General features: G+C 34.3%; 1 protein-coding gene across 2 annotated transcripts; it reads left to right on the forward strand.

Annotated features, from left to right (window-relative positions):
• The first annotated feature begins 20 nt into the window (after positions 1 to 20).
• tfr2 (transferrin receptor 2) lies at positions 21 to 17,734 on the forward strand. Of its 2 annotated transcripts, none has more exons than XM_048177755.1 (18): positions 21 to 117; positions 2,386 to 2,428; positions 4,457 to 4,673; positions 4,772 to 4,958; positions 6,466 to 6,606; positions 6,759 to 6,867; positions 6,942 to 7,184; positions 8,746 to 8,885; positions 8,976 to 9,157; positions 9,237 to 9,356; positions 9,625 to 9,707; positions 9,786 to 9,849; positions 9,951 to 10,018; positions 10,122 to 10,192; positions 10,269 to 10,353; positions 10,619 to 10,846; positions 15,356 to 15,496; positions 17,297 to 17,734. In XM_048177755.1, exons 2-18 carry the CDS (start codon positions 2,396 to 2,398, stop codon positions 17,537 to 17,539), a joined length of 2,355 nt encoding a protein of 784 aa, XP_048033712.1. In that variant the 5' UTR covers positions 21 to 117; positions 2,386 to 2,395; the 3' UTR covers positions 17,540 to 17,734. The 2 variants fall into 2 exon arrangements, with proteins under 2 accessions (XP_048033712.1, XP_048033713.1); XM_048177756.1 differs by lacking the exon at positions 21 to 117 and adding an exon at positions 129 to 255.
• The last annotated feature ends 1,036 nt before the right edge of the window (positions 17,735 to 18,770 follow it).

Below are 18,770 nucleotides of genomic sequence, written 5' to 3' on the forward strand. Positions count from 1 at the left end.
TGAAGTGTGTCACCACTGACCAATCACAGGGTAGCAAAGCATGTTAGGGCGGAGCTCCTTACAGAGGGCGGAGCTTATGTACGGTCACTGATCAGACAGGCAGCAGCAGGACAGAAGGTATGTCACACATTACATGTTCAGTAGAGGATTATTTCACTCTTCATGCGATTGATTGGCGCTCATTGTGGATTGATCATGTCATAACGCTTGAGTTCGTGTGAGTTCAGCCGTCGTGAGGATTTCACGTTTCTGGAGGTCTGATATCTTCTCACGTCGCGTCACTTTCTCTGTGTTTGCGTTTAATATTGTGAGATTTATGTGTGTGGTGATCTGGTAATGTTGAATATTGTTCATTTTAACGGCTTTTATCAAACACACACAATTCTGTCTCTAGTAGATGTGTGTGTCCTTGGTTCTGTGTGTGTGTGTGTGTGTGTGTGTGTGTGTGTGTTTGCTATAGAAATCAATATGTGCAGCAGGTGAGTAAATAAAGCTTCAAAGCGAGACGAGGACCCTCTGAAGAAGCTTCTGGTGGGTTTAGTCAGTGTTGGTGGTTTGACACCGGTAACCGCACTGGTTTGTGGTTAGAGATCGGTGTATTTGTGTCTGTTCTGGTCACATGATCTCCATCTGAAGGGCTGCTGTAGATCGAACTCCAACTGATGCAGAGACTCCCAACTGAGATTTTAAGTTAAATGTGTTCAAAAGCCTGAAAATCTGTGTGGAGCTTCAAGGAACGTCACTAACAAACACTTTTTTCTGCAAATAAGCAAACCTTTTTTGGGTGTTTTTCCATTAAATGTAGTTTTTGTGTGTGTTCAACTGTTCAGATCTGTGCTGATCATCATCTTTGAGCGGCTCAAAAGTGTCGAAAATTGTCACTACCGAAACTTCACCACATGTGTCGGTAGTGACATCATTGTTCTGGTAGTGACAAAAGGAACTCATAATCATTTATTTGGGGGAAATAAACACAATTTTAGTACAGTTATGCAAATCATTAGTGTTTTAATATGTTTTAGTATGTGAGTTAAATTGTGTCATGTGATGTGTCACTACCAACACATTACTGTCACTACTGAAACTGTGCATCATGACCGAAACATGGGATGATTTGTCAAAAATAAAGTATATTGAATGATCAACTCAGATGTTATTATAGTGTTTGATTCAATGTTTATTCAAACTAATGAATCCTTCACTTTGAAATCAGTTTGATAAACTTTATGACTTTTACAAAGAAAAACTGGATTCAAAATACAACAAATCTCATAAATCACACTTGAAATATTGTTCAAATTGTAATTATTATTAATTTACCAGTGAAAACTATTTTTAAAAATAGCAAAAACTATATTTATGAGGTAAACATAAACAAAATCTCAATAGGTCAATGAAACTCTTCTGATTAAATTATTTATTATTGTGTTTCGGTAGTGACAAATTTGGAGAGATGAAAAATATTCCAAAACTTTCTGAAAATACAATATGAGAATTAACTGCATAATTACTAGAAATGTGTAGCTTGGATATTATACAATTTGCATAAACAAAAAATTTGTGGAAAATTTGTTTTTCAAGACGTTTCAAACTCTGACTTTGAACCAATTCTGTATAATGACCCGTATAAGAACGCTAAAATTGCGTCAGGCTCCTGTGACGGGGAGGGTTAGGGATAGTGTAGGGAAGGGCCGTACTATGGTAAGATTTTGTCATACATTCTTACAGTATCTTTGTGGGTCTGACTGAAGGAATTCTTCATCTTACTCTCTCAGTGGGGTCATTTGGACCTCATAAAGTAGTATTCAATTTTTTTTTTCAATTCACATTTCATTTTCACGATGCATATCGTTTCAAAGCAGCTTTACAGAGAATGCATGTCAACATCATTATTTAAAGAATGCAAATAATGTAATAATTTAGGCAATTAATTTACAATCACTGTTAGCAGTTTAACTGAAGGCAGAAGCAATGAGCTCCTGGAAATAATTACATATTAACAATAATTAGGATGTAAAGTAGTATAAACAAGGATGTGTGTGTGTTTGGTCATTTCCTGCGTCTGTTGCTCGTCTCTGGTGTTGGCAGGCGTGTCTCTGGTTTATCTGTCGCTGGACAGTAGAGATAGACAGAGAGGAAGACTAATGTCATCATCACCGCTGGGATTGATGGGAAATGAGCTCAAACGAGGCCGGCGTTGCATCAGATCTGTTGACTTCATTGATCCAGTGAAAAACATGCCAGGAATTTCCAACATGACTCAGATAATCAGCTGAATGTGTTTGATTTGTGACGCAGGCGTGAGATCTAGAAAATAAGTATGAAATAATTCAGTTTTGCCGTAATGAGAATAAACTAAACTGACGACTGGTGTGTGACTTTCAGGTGTTGTAGGATGATGGATTCTGTCACAGGATTGATCACTGCGGTAAGAGCTTTATTCATTCATTCTTCTGTTCATTTTTTCTTCCTCGTGTGTCTCTGATAGTTCAGACCTGTTATTTTTGCTCCATATAAATCACAATCAGTGTTTTGCCATAGACATAATCATTGGTTCAAAAACTTTAGTATCATTGAGAAACTATTGTAATTTTTATTGTAACTTTTTCCATTTTAATCTTGGCATTTTTTTTGTCAAATTTTTTATTTTTTAAAATATAACTATATACACTGATGAGCCAAAACTTTACATGCTGTTGGTCGTCTGTGTGCTGCTAACACTAAAATCTTTATTTCCATCAAGAGGTGCATCAGTTTTGCTCAAGATCTTGTACTGACAGTGTAAGAGGTGAGCACTCTGTGACGTCTCCTCCAGCACAACACAAAGACTTTCACTGAATTTAAGCTCTGATTCCTCATCCTCCTTCCCAACGTTCTTTCACAGTTTGAGCCTGATGAATCTTGACATCGTCATCCTGGAATATGGCCATGATGTGTCTTCCTACATGCTTGTTTAGGAAATGAAAAGCTACACACTCCATCTTTTAGGGTTCAAAGTACCGTTGCCAAACATAAAACATGCTAGAAACATAATAATCACTGCAATAATGATCCAGTCATACACTTTTACAGGATTAATTCACTTCAGAATTAAAATAATTTACTCTCCTCCATGTCATCCAAGATGTTCATGTCTTTCTTTCTTCAGTTTTTGAGGAAATCATTCCAGGATTTTTCTCCATATAGTGGACTTCACTGGGGTTCAACGGGTTGAAGGTCCAAATGTCAGTTTCAGTGCAGCTTCAAAGAGCTCTACATGATCCCAGACGAGGAATAAGAGTCTTATCTAGAGAAACCATCGGCCATTTTCTAAAAAAAATAAACATTATATACTTTTTAACCACAAATGCTTGTCTCGCACTGCTCTGTGATGCTCCACGCATGACGTAATCATGTTGGAAAGGTCACGCGTGATGTAGGCGGAAGTACCGATCCAGTGTTTACAAAGTGAACGTCAAAGACTAAGACAAACGCCCTTTACGAAAAAAGGTAAAACAACGATGTCGGATGATTTTGAAGTTGGTGGAGAAAATGAGATGTAGTTTTACCGCGGTACACGCGTGACCTTTCCATCATGATTACGTCATGCGTGGAGCATCACAGAGCAGTGCAAGACGAGCATTTGTGGTTAAAAAGGATATAAATGTTTATTTTTTTTATAAAATGTCCGATGGTTTCTCTAGATGAGACTCTTATTCCTCGTCTGGGATCATGTAGAGCTCTTTGAAGCTGCACTGAAACTGACATTTGGACCTTCAACCCGTTGAACCCCAGTGAAGTCCACTATATGGAGAAAAATCCTGGAATGTTTTCCTTCATTTCTTTTCCACTGAAGAAATAGAGACATGAACATCTTGGATGACATGGAGGAGAGTAAATTATCAGGAAAATTTAATTCAGAAGTGAACTAATCCTTTAAGTATTTTTCTACTTAAATCCAGTGTAGTTCATGAGCTCAGGGCTAGATTACTGGGTGGTTGCCCTGAACGCTTAATAAACAAACTCCAGCTCATCCAAAACACAAAACTAGAACCAGGAAGGATGACCATATTAGACCGGTTCTGTCAACACTGCATTGGCTTCCTGTTAAACATCATATACATTTTAAAATCTTGCTGATTACTTACAAAGCACTAAATGGTTTAGTCCCTCTGTTTATCCCGAGGTTACCGCAGTCAGCCGGATCCAGACCGGAATATGTGGCCATGTTAGGAGATGATCAGCTCATAATGTTTTGGCTCGTCAGTGAAGTGTTTATTGTCTGAATCTTCATTTTGAGGTGGAACACACTTAGTGAATGTTAGCAGGTGTATATCTGGTCATTAAAGACGGTGTTTCTCATGTGATTGTGTGATTATACTCTACAAACAGTGTGATGTCCAAATCTCCGCTGTACGTTTATTACCGTAAACACATTTAATGTTCATTTATTGTGTTAAATGTTCTGTGTGAGCAGGCGGCAGGGGGCGGAGCTCAAGCTGACGAGGGCGTGGAGGAAGGGGGCGGAGTCAGGCGGCGAGTCCCTCACGTTGAAATGAAGCTGGTCTCGCTGGAGGAGGGGTCAGAGGCCACGCTGAACAGTGACATCACGACCATGATGCTGCAGCAGCAGATGGACCGCAGGAAAGCAGCCGTCTACCTCACGCTGATCGGCCTGCTGATATTCAGCACAGGTCTTCATACACACACACACACACACACACACACACACACACACACACACTGGTATTCCTATCAGTACAGTATCCTCAGAGTCCGGTCTCCTCTGCAGCGTTCCTGCTGGGATACGTGGCGTTCCGTGGGATGTGCCATCTGTGCGGGGACGAGGGGGACCTGATTCCTCTGAGCGACGCGGCGGGAGCGGACCACTCGCCCGAGGGAGGGGTGCTGTACATGGCCGAACTCAGAGACATGCTGAAGAAGTACTTGAGGGAGGAGCGGATCGAGAGCACACTCAGGTCAATGATTTCAAACTCAAACACTTACTAGAAATTAATTAAATTATAAAAATTCAAATACATAATTATGAAAAAGGAGCTGTCACAATGAAACACTAAAATTAAATCATACAAATGGCAAAATAAAATAAATAAAAGATTTTAAAATAAAACACTAAAAATGAATTCAGTTGTAAAAATGTCAAATAAATTAATGTAAAAACAAGTAAATCATAAAATAAAATAAAACTAAAAAAAATAAACATTAACTAAAAGTAAATGATGAAAATGGGAACTTAATAATATAAATAAATTATTTTAAAATAAAGCTATCAAAAATAAACGCTTACTAAAATTAAATCATAAAAATAGAAAATTAAAATAAGTAAATCATTTTGAAACAAAACAAAAATTATAAGCTTACTAAAAATGTAATAATAAAATACTGAAAATACAACACTACAATTAAATCATAAAATGTAAAATTAAAATAAATAAAGGATTTAAAAATAAAACGATGAAATAAAACACTTACTAAATTAATCAAAACATAATGTCAAATTAAAATGAAGTGAAAAACAAATTAAAAATGAAACTACTAAAAATTAATGAATTTATAAAATGTACAATTAAAATAAATAAATGATTTTAAAATAAAACACTTACTAATAATTAATTCGGTCATAAAAATGTCAAATTAAAATATGGATTTTAAAATGGGAAATATCACAATGAAACACTAAAATTAAATCATGCAAATGAAAAATTTAAATAAATAATTTTAAAATAAAACACTAAAAATAATATGATTACTAATAAAGAATTCAGTCATAAAAATGTCAAATAAATTAATGTAAAAACAAATAAATCATAAAATAAAATTAAAAATAAAATAAAACAAAAAAATAAACATTTAATAAAAGTAAATGATAAAAATGGGAACTTAATATAAATAAATTATTTTTAAATAAAACTATCAAAAATAAACACTCACTAAAATTAAATCATAAAAATAGAAAATTACAATAAGTAAATTTAAAATAAAACAAAAATATAAAGCTTACTAAAAATGTCAAATAAAATAAATGTCAAAACAAATCAAAATAAAACATTGCTAAAATTGAATTAAATTATAAAATATCCAATTAAGACAAATAAATGGTTTTAAAATAAAACACTGAAAATACAACATTACAGTTAATTCATAAAATGTCAAATTAAAGGATTTAAAAATAAAACGATAGAATAAAACACTTCAAAACACTAATCAAAACATAATGTCAAATTAAAATGAAGTGAAAAACAAATTAAAAATAAAACTACTAAAAATTAATGAAATTATAAAATGTACAATTAAAATAAATAAATGATTTTAAAATAAAACTCTAAAAATCAATTATTAAATGACTATCAAAAACGTCCAAAAATGAGTTCGGCTGCATGTCATGTGACCACTAACCAGCATCAGACACCCGTGAACACGTGAATGTGAAGTTGACCTCTGACCCGTGATGGTGTTTTGGTTCAGGCGCGTGAGCCGGGCGTCTCATCCTCCGGGATCTTCAGAAGGGAACGCTGTGGCCAGAGAAATCCTGCAGAACCTGCAGAACCTCCGCATGGATCACACCTGGACCGACTCGCACTACGCCACGCTGCAGTTTCCCTCCAGGTCAGCGCAACATTCTCAACCTATTAAACTACATTACCCACAATGCTGTTCAGAAAATCCCACCAGCCAGAGAGTATCTGCCAGCAAATCACACCAAAGGAGCTCTTTAGCTCCGCCCACTCTCTCTCTGACGCACTGTTCTGCTCTTGTAGGACGCAGCGGAACACTCTCTGGTTGGTCGATTCTGAGGGGGCGGAGCTTGAAGAGATTGCGTTAGACAGCGAGGGATACTGCGCCTACAGCGCCACGGGAACGGCCACGGTAACCACGACGACCGCAGCCGTTCATAAACCCGCGCAGCCGAGCGTGTTCCTCCATGTGTGTTGTTGTTGCAGGGAGGCGTGGTGTACGTGAACTATGGCCGCCGCGAGGACTTCAAGCAGCTGCGCGCGATGGGCGTGTCCCTCAACGGCTCCATCGCCGTGGCGCGGGTGGGCGGGGCCGTGAGCTTTGCAGAGAAGGTGTGGCACGCGCAGGAGGCGGGGCATGTGGGCGTCCTCATCTACCCCGACCCCGCCGACGTGCCCCAGGATCCACGGCGACTCGGTCTCCATAGCAACGCCGTCATCTCAGAACACGTATGTAAAAACGTTATCAAAAAGTCATTCTAGTTATTTTACTTCATTTGTCCTCTTTTTTTGAGATGACTTTTTCACTGACTTTTCTTAATATTGTTTTTTACTAATTTTATAATAATATTTTAAAGTTAAATTTTTCTATAACTTTTTGATGTTTAAAATTCATATTTCACTTTATGTGGTGATTATGTGCAGTTTGTGTTTTTTTTTAATCATTGTTTATACTGCTGTCTATTTTAAGTAATAAAATTAAAAATAATTCTAGTTCATTAAATAAATAATTAAATAATGTTAATTAATTAATTAATTAATGAGAATTAATTAATTAAATGATAAATTTGCCAGAATTTCTCAGTTTTGACTTTCTCTTTTCTTAATATTTTTACCCCTTTACTAAATTTGTAAATATATTTTAAAGTTACATTTTACTAGCACAAATCATAATTCATTTCATGTGGTTTTTGTTTGCAGTTTTTTTATTTTAATTTTTTATACCAGTATCTATTTTAATTCTAGTTTTAAATTATAGATTTAAACTTTTTTTTAATTACTTTTTTTCCTAATTTTTAGTTGAAATTTGCCAGAATTTCTCTGTCATTGTCTCTGATTATTTCTTATTAAAAACTGTATTTACTCCTCATTAATAAATTTATAAAAGAAGTTTAATCTGCACTTTTTCATATGAATATTAAAAAATATATATTTCACTTTATGTGGTATTTATGTGCAGTTTGCATTTTTTTAATTATTGGTTATACAGCTGTCTATTTTAAGATGTCTATTTTTTTAAATAAATATAGTTATATTAATTAAATTAATTAAATAATTAAATGTTAAATTTGCCAGAATTGCTCAGTTTTGCCCTTGACTTTGATTTCTTTCTTAATATTTTTACCCCTTTACTAAATTCATAAAAACATTTTATAGTTACATTTTACTAGCACTTTTTCATAAGAATGTTTAAAATTCATATTTCACGTCATGTGCTTTTGTTTGCCTTTTTGCCTTTAAGGAAATTTAAAAAAAATAATTCTAGTTGTAAATGATAGATTTAAATTTAATTACTTTTTCCTGATTTTTAAGAGTTGAAATTTGCCAGAATTTGTCTGTAATTGTATTTACTCCTCATTAATAAATTTATAAAAGTAGTTTAAACTGCACTTTTTCATATGAATATTCAAAAATTATATTTCACATCATGCTGTATTTATATGTGCAGTTTTTGTATATTTTTTTTATACTGCTGTCTATATTATTTTAAAAAATTCATTCTAGTTTTAAAGTAAAGATTAAAAGAACTTTATCATTTGCCACTTTTTCCCTAATGGTAAAATGTTAAATTTGCATAAATGTTAATACTAAACACAATAAATGTTAAATAAATACATTTCAAAATGTTAAAGTCAGATAAATTAAACTTTGAAGTTTTTTCCATAAGAAAAATAATCATGTTTTCACTTCATGTGGAGTTTCTGTGTGCAGTTTGTATATTTACTGTCACACCAGACGTGTTCCTGAACCATTCAGAGTTAGTGATGTCATCTGCTCTGTTTCCTGTCAGGTGCATCTGGGCTCCGGTGACCCGTTCACACCTGGATTTCCCTCTTTTAACCACACCCAGTTCCCATCCACCCAATCCTCCGGCCTGCCAATCATTCCTGCTCAGCCAATCAGCGCCAACGTTGCTTCCAAACTGCTGAGGTCGGTCCCGCCCCTTTCCTCACTCATGTTTGTACGCAGTATGTGACAGTGAGATGTATTTATGTGTGTGTGTGTGTGTGTGTGTGTCAGTCAGTTGTCCGGCCCCGACTGCCCGCGGGGTTGGCAGGGCCGGTTGCCGTACGTTCAGTGTGTTTTGGGGCCGAGCTTCACGGGGCCGTCTGAGCGCAGGGTGAAGATGGCCGTCTATAACACCATGAAGCCGGTGCTGCTCAACAACATCTTTGCCTCCATAGAGGGCAAAATCGAACCCGGTACGTCACGTTGAGTGTCCGTGAGCCGCGGATCAGCGGATGAGTGTGTTACACTGTCATCTGTGCCTCTTTCTGTCAGATCACTATATAATCGTCGGGGCCCAGAGGGATTCTTGGGGCCCCGGAGCCGTGAAGTCTGGAGTCGGAACGGCCCTCCTGATGGAACTAGCAAGAACCTTCAGCAACATGGTGGAAAACGGTAAACACACTTTATAATTCGTAGATTAAAGGACTCGGATCATGAGGAACCAGTTTTTACTTGATCTTTTGATACAGAGTTAAATTTCTTTGATTGAATCAAAATTAGGGCTGATATTGATATTTATCAAAAAAATAAATCCATCATATTGATGATAAACTTTTGAGTCATTTCCATTATTAACCTACATCTAGAGTCTCAGGTGTGTCTAAAATGTCACACACACACACACACACACTCTCACACTCACCTGTCTGATGGTCTTCAGGCTTTTACCCCAGACGCAGTTTGCTTTTCGTCAGCTGGGATGGAGGAGACTTTGGGAATGTTGGTGCCACCGAGTGGCTGGAGGTCAGAACTGCACACAAACATTAGATAGATGCTCATGTTGACTCTTGTGAATGTGTGTTTGACTCTCTGTATTTTCAGGGTTATCTGACGATGCTGCACCTGAGAGCTGTGGCATATTTCAGTCTGGATCAGGCCATCCTGGGTACACACACACACACACACACACACACACACACACACACACACACACACTCATGTGAGAGAGTGTTTCTACAGCAGAATAATCTAAACCCGTGTGTGTAGGTGATGATAACCTCTCCGTCTACTCCAGTCCTCTGCTCACGGACCTCGTCGAGGGAGCCATCAAACAAGTTTGTGTGTCTTACGCTTTCTTCTCACAGTGAAAACAGTCGTGAAGCAGCACGATTCACCTGAACAACAGGAAACGTGTTTTGAGAAGACTTTGTGTTGCAGGTTGAGCATCCCAAACACACGGGCCAGTCGATTCTGTCTCTGGTGCAGCGTCAGGGCAGCTGGAGGAACATGTGAGGAAACCGCTCGTCTTCTTAATGAGTCAGTTCTCCAGATGTTCGCTCTGATCTGAGTTTGTTTGTGCTGCAGAGTGAAGCCGTTGTACCTGAACAGCGGCGCCTACAGTTTCACCACGTTTGGAGGAGTTCCTGCCATGCAGCTGCATTTCAACGAAGTAAAATGAAGAACTCCACTGTGTATTTTTATGAAACTACTGTTCAAAAGTTCTATATTTTTACCCTAACAACTGCATAGCAACACCCTAGCAGCCATCCGAGTACCCTAGCAACCACCCAGAATACCTTAGCAACCACATATTAAACTATTTGTCTGAAAGACTGTATTTTTGATGAACGGAAGAGACTTCATTAAAATCTTGCATGTGAGCAGTATTTCTGTAACCTGCGTGTTTTATGAACAGCAGTGATGTGTGTGTTCAGGACGCTCGCTCGTACCCGTTCGTCAACACTCAGCTGGACAGCGTGGACCGGCTGCAGGAGCTGCTGCAGGGGCGTCTGGGTTCGGTGGGTCGTGCCGTCACTGAGCTGGTGGGTCTGATGGTGCTGAAACTCTCCCATGATCACATTCTGCCGCTGGACGTCACCTGCTACAGCAGCACGGCACTGAAGCTCAGCTCCACTCTCAACCTGCACGCCGCGCAGCTACAGGTACACACCCGATAACGCCACGCTAGAAAGCATCGTAAGCGGCCAGTACTCGTATATAGACAAACACAAAACACCATCAGAGTAACACGACACTAAAATAATGATATATATATATTATAATGCCATAATAACATTCACTAAATTACAAAATATAACACAAAACACACTAATGTACATTACTGATAACGACAGAAGCTTCTTTCCGCCACAGTACAAAAATAAAAAAGGTTATTATGTCTTTTTATCTCGCAATTCTGACTTTTTTGTAGTTTTGAGTTTATATTTCTTAACTCTGAAGAAAAAGTCTATAAACTCACAATTCTGACTTTCTTTTTTAATTCCGAGTTTATATTTCTTAATTCTGAAGAGTCTATAAACTCGCAATTCTGACTTTCTTTTTTAATTCTAACTTTATATTTCTTAATTCTGAAGAAAGTCTATAAACTCGCAATTCTGACTTTCTTTCTTAATTCCAAGTTTATATTTCTTAATTCTGAAGTCTATAAACTCGCAATTCTGACTTTCTTTTTTAATTCCAACTTTATATTTCTTAATTCTGAAGAAAGTCTATAAACTCGCAATTCTGACTTTCTTTTTTAATTCTGAGTTTATATTTCTTAATTCTGAAGAAAAAGTCTATAAACTCGCAATTCTGACTTTATTTTTTAATTCTGAGTTTATATTTCTTAATTCTGAAGAAAGTCTATAAACTTGCAATTCTGACTTTTTTTTAATTCCAACTTTATATTTCTTAATTCTGAAGAAAGTCTATAAACTCGCAATTCTGACTTTCTTTTTTAATTCTGAGTTTATATTTCTTAATTCTGAAGAAAAAGTCTATAAACTCGCAATTCTGACTTTATTTTTTAATTCTGAGTTTATATTTCTTAATTCTGAAGAAAGTCTATAAACTCGCAATTCTGACTTTCTTTCTTAATTCCAAGTTTATATTTCTTAATTCTGAAGTCTATAAACTCGCAATTCTGACTTTCTTTTTTAATTCCAACTTTATATTTCTTAATTCTGAAGAAAGTCTATAAACTCGCAATTCTGACTTTCTTTTTTAATTCTGAGTTTATATTTCTTAATTCTGAAGAAAAAGTCTATAAACTCGCAATTCTGACTTTATTTTTTAATTCTGAGTTTATATTTCTTAATTCTGAAGAAAGTCTATAAACTTGCAATTCTGACTTTTTTTTAATTCCAACTTTATATTTCTTAATTCTGAAGAAAGTCTATAAACTCGCAATTCTGACTTTCTTTTTTAATTCCAACTTTATATTTCTTAATTCTGAAGAAAGTCTATAAACTCGCAATTCTGACTTTCTTTTTTAATTCCAACTTTATATTTCTTAATTCTGAAGAAAGTCTATAAACTTGCAATTCTGACTTTCTTTCTTAATTCCAAGTTTATATTTCTTAATTCTGAAGTCTATAAACTCGCAATTCTGACTTTCTTTTTTAATTCCAACTTTATATTTCTTAATTCTGAAGAAAGTCTATAAACTCGCAATTCTGACTTTCTTTTTTAATTCTGAGTTTATATTTCTTAATTCTGAAGAAAAAGTCTATAAACTCGCAATTCTGACTTTATTTTTTAATTCTGAGTTTATATTTCTTAATTCTGAAGAAAGTCTATAAACTTGCAATTCTGACTTTTTTTTAATTCCAACTTTATATTTCTTAATTCTGAAGAAAGTCTATAAACTCGCAATTCTGACTTTTTTTTTAATTCCAACTTTATATTTCTTAATTCTGAAGAAAGTCTATAAACTCGCAATTCTGACTTCTTTTTTAATTCCAACTTTATATTTCTTAATTCTGAAGAAAGTCTATAAACTTGCAATTCTGACTTTCTTTCTTAATTCCAAGTTTATATTTCTTAATTCTGAAGTCTATAAACTCGCAATTCTGACTTTCTTTTTTAATTCCAACTTTATATTTCTTAATTCTGAAGAAAGTCTATAAACTCGCAATTCTGACTTTCTTTTTTAATTCTGAGTTTATATTTCTTAATTCTGAAGAAAAAGTCTATAAACTCGCAATTCTGACTTTCTTTTTTAATTCCGAGTTTATATTTCTTAATTCTGAAGAAAGTCTATAAATTCGCAATTCTGACTTTCTTTTTTAATTCCGAGTTTATATTTCTTAATTCTGAAGAAAGTCTATAAATTCGCAATTCTGACTTTCTTTTTTAATTCCGAGTTTATATTTCTTAACTCTGAAGAAAAAGTCTATAAACTCGCAATTCTGACTTTCTTTTTTAATTCCGAGTTTATATTTCTTAATTCTGAAGAAAGTCTATAAACTCGCAATTCTGACTTTCTTTCTTAATTCCAAGTTTATATTTCTTAATTCTGAAGTCTATAAACTCGCAATTCTGACTTTCTTTTTTAATTCCAACTTTATATTTCTTAATTCTGAAGAAAGTCTATAAACTCGCAATTCTGACTTTCTTTTTTAATTCTGAGTTTATATTTCTTAATTCTGAAGAAAAAGTCTATAAACTCGCAATTCTGACTTTATTTTTTAATTCTGAGTTTATATTTCTTAATTCTGAAGAAAGTCTATAAACTCGCAATTCTGACTTTCTTTCTTAATTCCAAGTTTATATTTCTTAATTCTGAAGTCTATAAACTCGCAATTCTGACTTTCTTTTTTAATTCCAACTTTATATTTCTTAATTCTGAAGAAAGTCTATAAACTCGCAATTCTGACTTTCTTTTTTAATTCTGAGTTTATATTTCTTAATTCTGAAGAAAAAGTCTATAAACTCGCAATTCTGACTTTATTTTTTAATTCTGAGTTTATATTTCTTAATTCTGAAGAAAGTCTATAAACTTGCAATTCTGACTTTCTTTTTTAATTCCAACTTTATATTTCTTAATTCTGAAGAAAGTTTATAAACTCGCAATTCTGACTTTCTTTTTTAATTCTGAGTTTATATTTCTTAATTCTGAAGAAAAAGTCTATAAACTCGCAATTCTGACTTTATTTTTTAATTCTGAGTTTATATTTCTTAATTCTGAAGAAAGTCTATAAACTTGCAATTCTGACTTTCTTTTTTAATTCCAACTTTATATTTCTTAATTCTGAAGAAAGTCTATAAACTCGCAATTCTGACTTTCTTTTTTAATTCCAACTTTATATTTCTTAATTCTGAAGAAAGTCTATAAACTCGCAATTCTGACTTTCTTTTTTAATTCTGAGTTTATATTTCTCAATTCTGAAGAAAGTCTATAAACTCGCAATTCTGACTTTCTTTTTTAATTCCGAGTTTATATTTCTTAATTCTGAAGAAAGTCTATAAACTCGCAATTCTGACTTTCTTTTTTAATTCCAACTTTATATTTCTTAATTCTGAAGAAAGTCTATAAACTCGCAATTCTGACTTTCTTTTTTAATTCCAACTTTATATTTCTTAATTCTGAAGAAAGTCTATAAACTCGCAATTCTGACTTTCTTTTTTAATTCCAACTTTATATTTCTTAATTCTGAAGAAAGTCTATAAACTCGCAATTCTGACTTTCTTTTTTAATTCTGAGTTTATATTTCTCAATTCTGAAGAAAGTCTATAAACTCGCAATTCTGACTTTCTTTTTTAATTCCAACTTTATATTTCTCAATTCTGAAGAAAGTCGAATAAACTCGCAATTCTGACTTTCTTTTTTAATTCCAACTTTATATTTCTTAATTCTGAAGAAAGTCTATAAACTCGCAATTCTGACTTTCTTTCTTAATTCTGAGATTATATTTCTTAATTCTGAAAAAAAAGTCTACAAACTTGCAATTCTGACTTTCTTTTTTAACTTTTATTTCTTTTTTTTTTTAAAGAAAAATAGTCTATAAACTTGCAAATCTGACTTTCTTTTCAATTCCAAGTTTATATTTCTTAATTCTGAGACAAAAAAGTCTACAAACTCAGAATTCTGACTTTATCACAATTCAGAGACAAAAAGTGAGTTATAAACTCAGAATTACAAGTTGATAGACTAGAATTGCGAGATATAAACTCACAAAGATAAAAGTCGCAGTTACTTTTTTAATTGACGGAATCAAGCTTTCAGAGATAAAATTAAGAAGAAACAAAATTATTTATTAAAAAAATATAATCATGTCTGATGTGTCCCACAGGGACTTCTCGGAATGTCCTTTTACAATTTTTTACCATAAATTATATGGTAATTCATCGTTTTTACTTAACTTTACTTAAACTTAAATTTGACAGTATTTTACAGTAAAATGACATAGTTTTCATCCTGTATGGTTAGGTAGGTAACTTTTCACCAATTAACACGTTTTCACTGTAGCATTTCTGCAAAAATGACAGAAATGTTTACAGTGAGCACATATCATAGACTTGTATTGTTCCTATATGACGTACATAACCCAAATGCTTCAGGAAACATTGACAAGTTTCAACAAATTTGTTCCTGTAAATCTACATTTACACCAAGAAAACTCCAGTTTTTCAGCTGATTTGCCCGTCTCTGTCTTCCTCTCTGTCAGTCGCGCGGTTTGTCTCCGCAGTGGGTTTTCAGCGCACGAGGCGATTACAGCAGAGCGGCGAAAAACCTGCAAGAGGCCATCAAGAACAGCGACATTCAGGACGAAAGGCTGGCCAGACTCTACAACACACGCATTATGAGGGTGAACACAGCTACAGGAATAATTCACTATAAAAATTCAATGAAAAACAATAATATACTCACCTTCATGTCATTCCGAACTCAAAGGCACTTTATAGAATGTCCAGAGTCCATCTTGATTTGAACGCACCTGAAGTCGTAATTCCGACTTTCCAACTCGTAAATACGAACTTGCCACAATAACTTGAATGCATCATTAAATGTTTCTGTCAATGATTTTGGCTCTCTAAAACCATTTTGGCTGAAACCAATTTTTTTTTTCTGATTCTGCTAAATATTTTTAACTCTTGTGCGGTCTTCGTTTGGGAAGTACACTCAGGGTCTTTGGGGTCTCCATGCAACAAAATGTAATTTTGTAACAAAATAATTGTTTTTTTTAAACAAATGTAATTTTACTCTGTTTATTAATGTTTTTACTCGACATTTCTACCATTTTTGAAGGATTTATCATATTTTTTACATTTATATAAATAAATGAAAAAATATTTTTTTAAATAGGTTTTTATACAAAAACAGCTTTTTATGTAAAATTCACTTTACAAAAGACCCACATTTCTAACTTTCATTCATGGGGATAACATGGATAATTTGACATGGTTTAGTGTGAGATTTTTGTCCATCTTTTGGAAAATGGAGTTTTAAAAGTAAAAAAATGATCACTTTATCCAGTAGATGCTGCAGAGCTCCACTATTTGCTGTTTGACTGACTGAAAGAGCTGGATTCATGTCTAAATATTATGAAATCACAATTATGACAATAAAAGTATTTTTCAAAGTATTTATCAAAGTTTAGTATTTTTTGTAATAAAAATAAATCAGTTTTTCAATATTGTTACATTATGATGAGACCCCACTTCAAAAATGGACAAAATTCATCCTCAAAATCAACATTTTTGAAAAACGTATTTTTTTCAGTACAAAAAAATGCTAAACTTTGACAAAAAGTAATTTTTATTGTCATAATTGTGATAGTAAAATAGCACATAGCAAATAGTGGAGCTCTGCAGCCATTTACTGGTAAAAGTGCTAATTGATTTACGTTAGTTTTAATTGTTTTACTTTTAAAACTGCATTTTCCAAAAGATGGGCAAAAATTTTACACTAAACCATGTCAAATTATCCATGTTATCCCCATGAATGAAAGTCAGAAATGTGGGTTTTTTATAAAGGGAACTTTACATAAAAAGCTGTTTTTGTATAAAAACCTACTCATCAAAATTTTTATTTATTTATTTATATAAATTTAAAAAATACGAAAAATCCTCCAAAATCTGCACAGATATGAAGTAAAAACATTAATAAACAGAGTAAAATTACATTTTGTTTTTTAAAAAACAATTATTTTATTACAAAATTACATTTTGTTGCCTGGGGTCTCTGGAGACCCCAAAGACCCTGAGTGTGACTTTCTTTCCTACACTAACATAAAAACATTATTATTGCTCCAATATTTATATATTAATATTGGATATTGCTCCAATTATTTATTTTACTTGTAGATCTAGAAAGCGTTAACAACTGTACAAAGTTTCATGTCATTTGGACAAAGAGAACTTTTTTTTTATTTTAGCAAACTTCGTTTGGGGTCTAAAAAGACCCTATAAGGGTTAATTGCTGAAATTTCACTGCACAACGATATGGTCCATTTCTGGAGCTGGACAGCCTCAGATTACTGTACATTTCACAAAATATCTTTTGTTTATCCACTGAAGAAAAAACGTCCTACAGGTTTGGATCAACGTGAGGGTGAGTAAATGATAACAGAACAATCAAAACAAACGCTGGTGTTTATTGTGCACAGGTGGAATACTACTTCCTGTCGCAGTACGTTTCGGTGGTCGAGACGCCGTTCCGTCACGTGTTTCACGGTCGTGGAGATCACACTCTGAGCGCCCTGGCCGATCATCTGTCGCTCCTGCACTCCGACCCGCAGCAGTTCGACGAGGCCCGTTTCCGCCGGCAGCTGGCGCTCTTCACCTGGACGCTGCAGGGCGCCGCCAACGCGCTCAGCGGAGACGTCTGGAACATCGACAACCCTCTCTAGAGCTCCACGTTCAACTTCAGCATTTATTTATCCATGGGATATTCTAAAACGCTTAATGTGAAAAACGCTTAATATTTTAACAAGTGGACATCATTAATCCAAGTGGAAAGACAATAATTTTACGTTAAAGGATTAGTTCACTTTCAGATTAAAATTTCCTGATAATTTACTCTCATCCATGTCATCCAAGATGTTCATGTCCTTCTTTCTTCTGTCAAAAAGAAATTAAGGTTTTTGAGGAAAACATTCCAGGATTTTTCTCCATATAGTGGACTTCACTGGGGTTCAACGGGTTGAAGGTCCAAATGTCAGTTTCAGTGCAGCTTCAAAGAGCTCTACATGATCCCAGACGAGGAATAAGAGTCTCATCTAGAGAAACCATCAGACATTTTCTAAAAAAAAAAAAAAAACATTATATACTTTTTAACCATAAATGCTCATCTTGAACTAGCTCTCTTCTTCTTCTTCTCTAATTGAATTCCAGCAGTGTAGACGCTGTTAAGTGTATTACTGCCCTCCACAGGTCAAAGTTGAACTAAGTTGTCATATTCAATATGCTAGTGCAAGTATATAACAGTTAGTTCAAACTTTGACCTGTGGAGGGCAGTAATACACTTAGCAGTGATGGTTTCTCTACATAAGACTCTTATTTCTCGTCTGGGATCGTGTAGAATGTTTTGAAAATGAAACTGTAATTTTGACCTTCAACCGTTTGGTGCCCATTGAAGTCCACTATATGGAGAAAAATCCTTGAATGTTTTCATCAAAAACCTTCATTTCTTTTCGACTGAAGAAAGAAAGACATGAACATCTTGGATGACATGGAAGTGAGTAAATTATCAGGAAATTTTAATTTGAAAGTGAACTAATCCTTCAAGCGTTTTCTTCCCCAGTCGTCCATTAAACTGTTACTTTCACGTTAAGCGTTTCTAAAATATCGCTTCTGGTTCAGAGTGTATTTTCATATCTGCTCAACACAACTGTGATTTACTTTTTCGTCTCTTCCGGTGATCTCTAAGCGACCACTGAATATCTCCTCGTAAATTAATTTGTTAATTAACAGTTATGATTGAGAAGAGATTCTTTTTTTTATTACTGAGTGATAATGAGATTCTTATGAATGTGAGCAGTAATTATCGAGAGCAGTGACTCTCATAATTATGACAGTCATACTGTCGTCCAATCAAAAAGCAGCATCTGCTTTCAATCAACTCTATGATGTCACATGGCC

This window comes from Megalobrama amblycephala, linkage group LG24, assembly GCF_018812025.1.
Source record: "Megalobrama amblycephala isolate DHTTF-2021 linkage group LG24, ASM1881202v1, whole genome shotgun sequence".
Taxonomy (NCBI): domain Eukaryota; kingdom Metazoa; phylum Chordata; class Actinopteri; order Cypriniformes; family Xenocyprididae; genus Megalobrama; species Megalobrama amblycephala.

What these genes read in the sequence shown, in the direction of transcription:
- tfr2 (XM_048177755.1), top strand. Translation starts at nt 2,396, where the DNA reads ATGATGGATTCTGTCACAGGATTGATCACTGCG. An exon ending in GTTGCTTCCAAACTGCTGAG is followed by an intron (nt 8,886 to 8,975) that starts GTCGGTCCCGCC and finishes TGTGTGTGTCAG; the next exon opens with TCAGTTGTCCGGCCCCGACT. An exon ending in GTGCCACCGAGTGGCTGGAG is followed by an intron (nt 9,708 to 9,785) that starts GTCAGAACTGCA and finishes CTGTATTTTCAG; the next exon opens with GGTTATCTGACGATGCTGCA.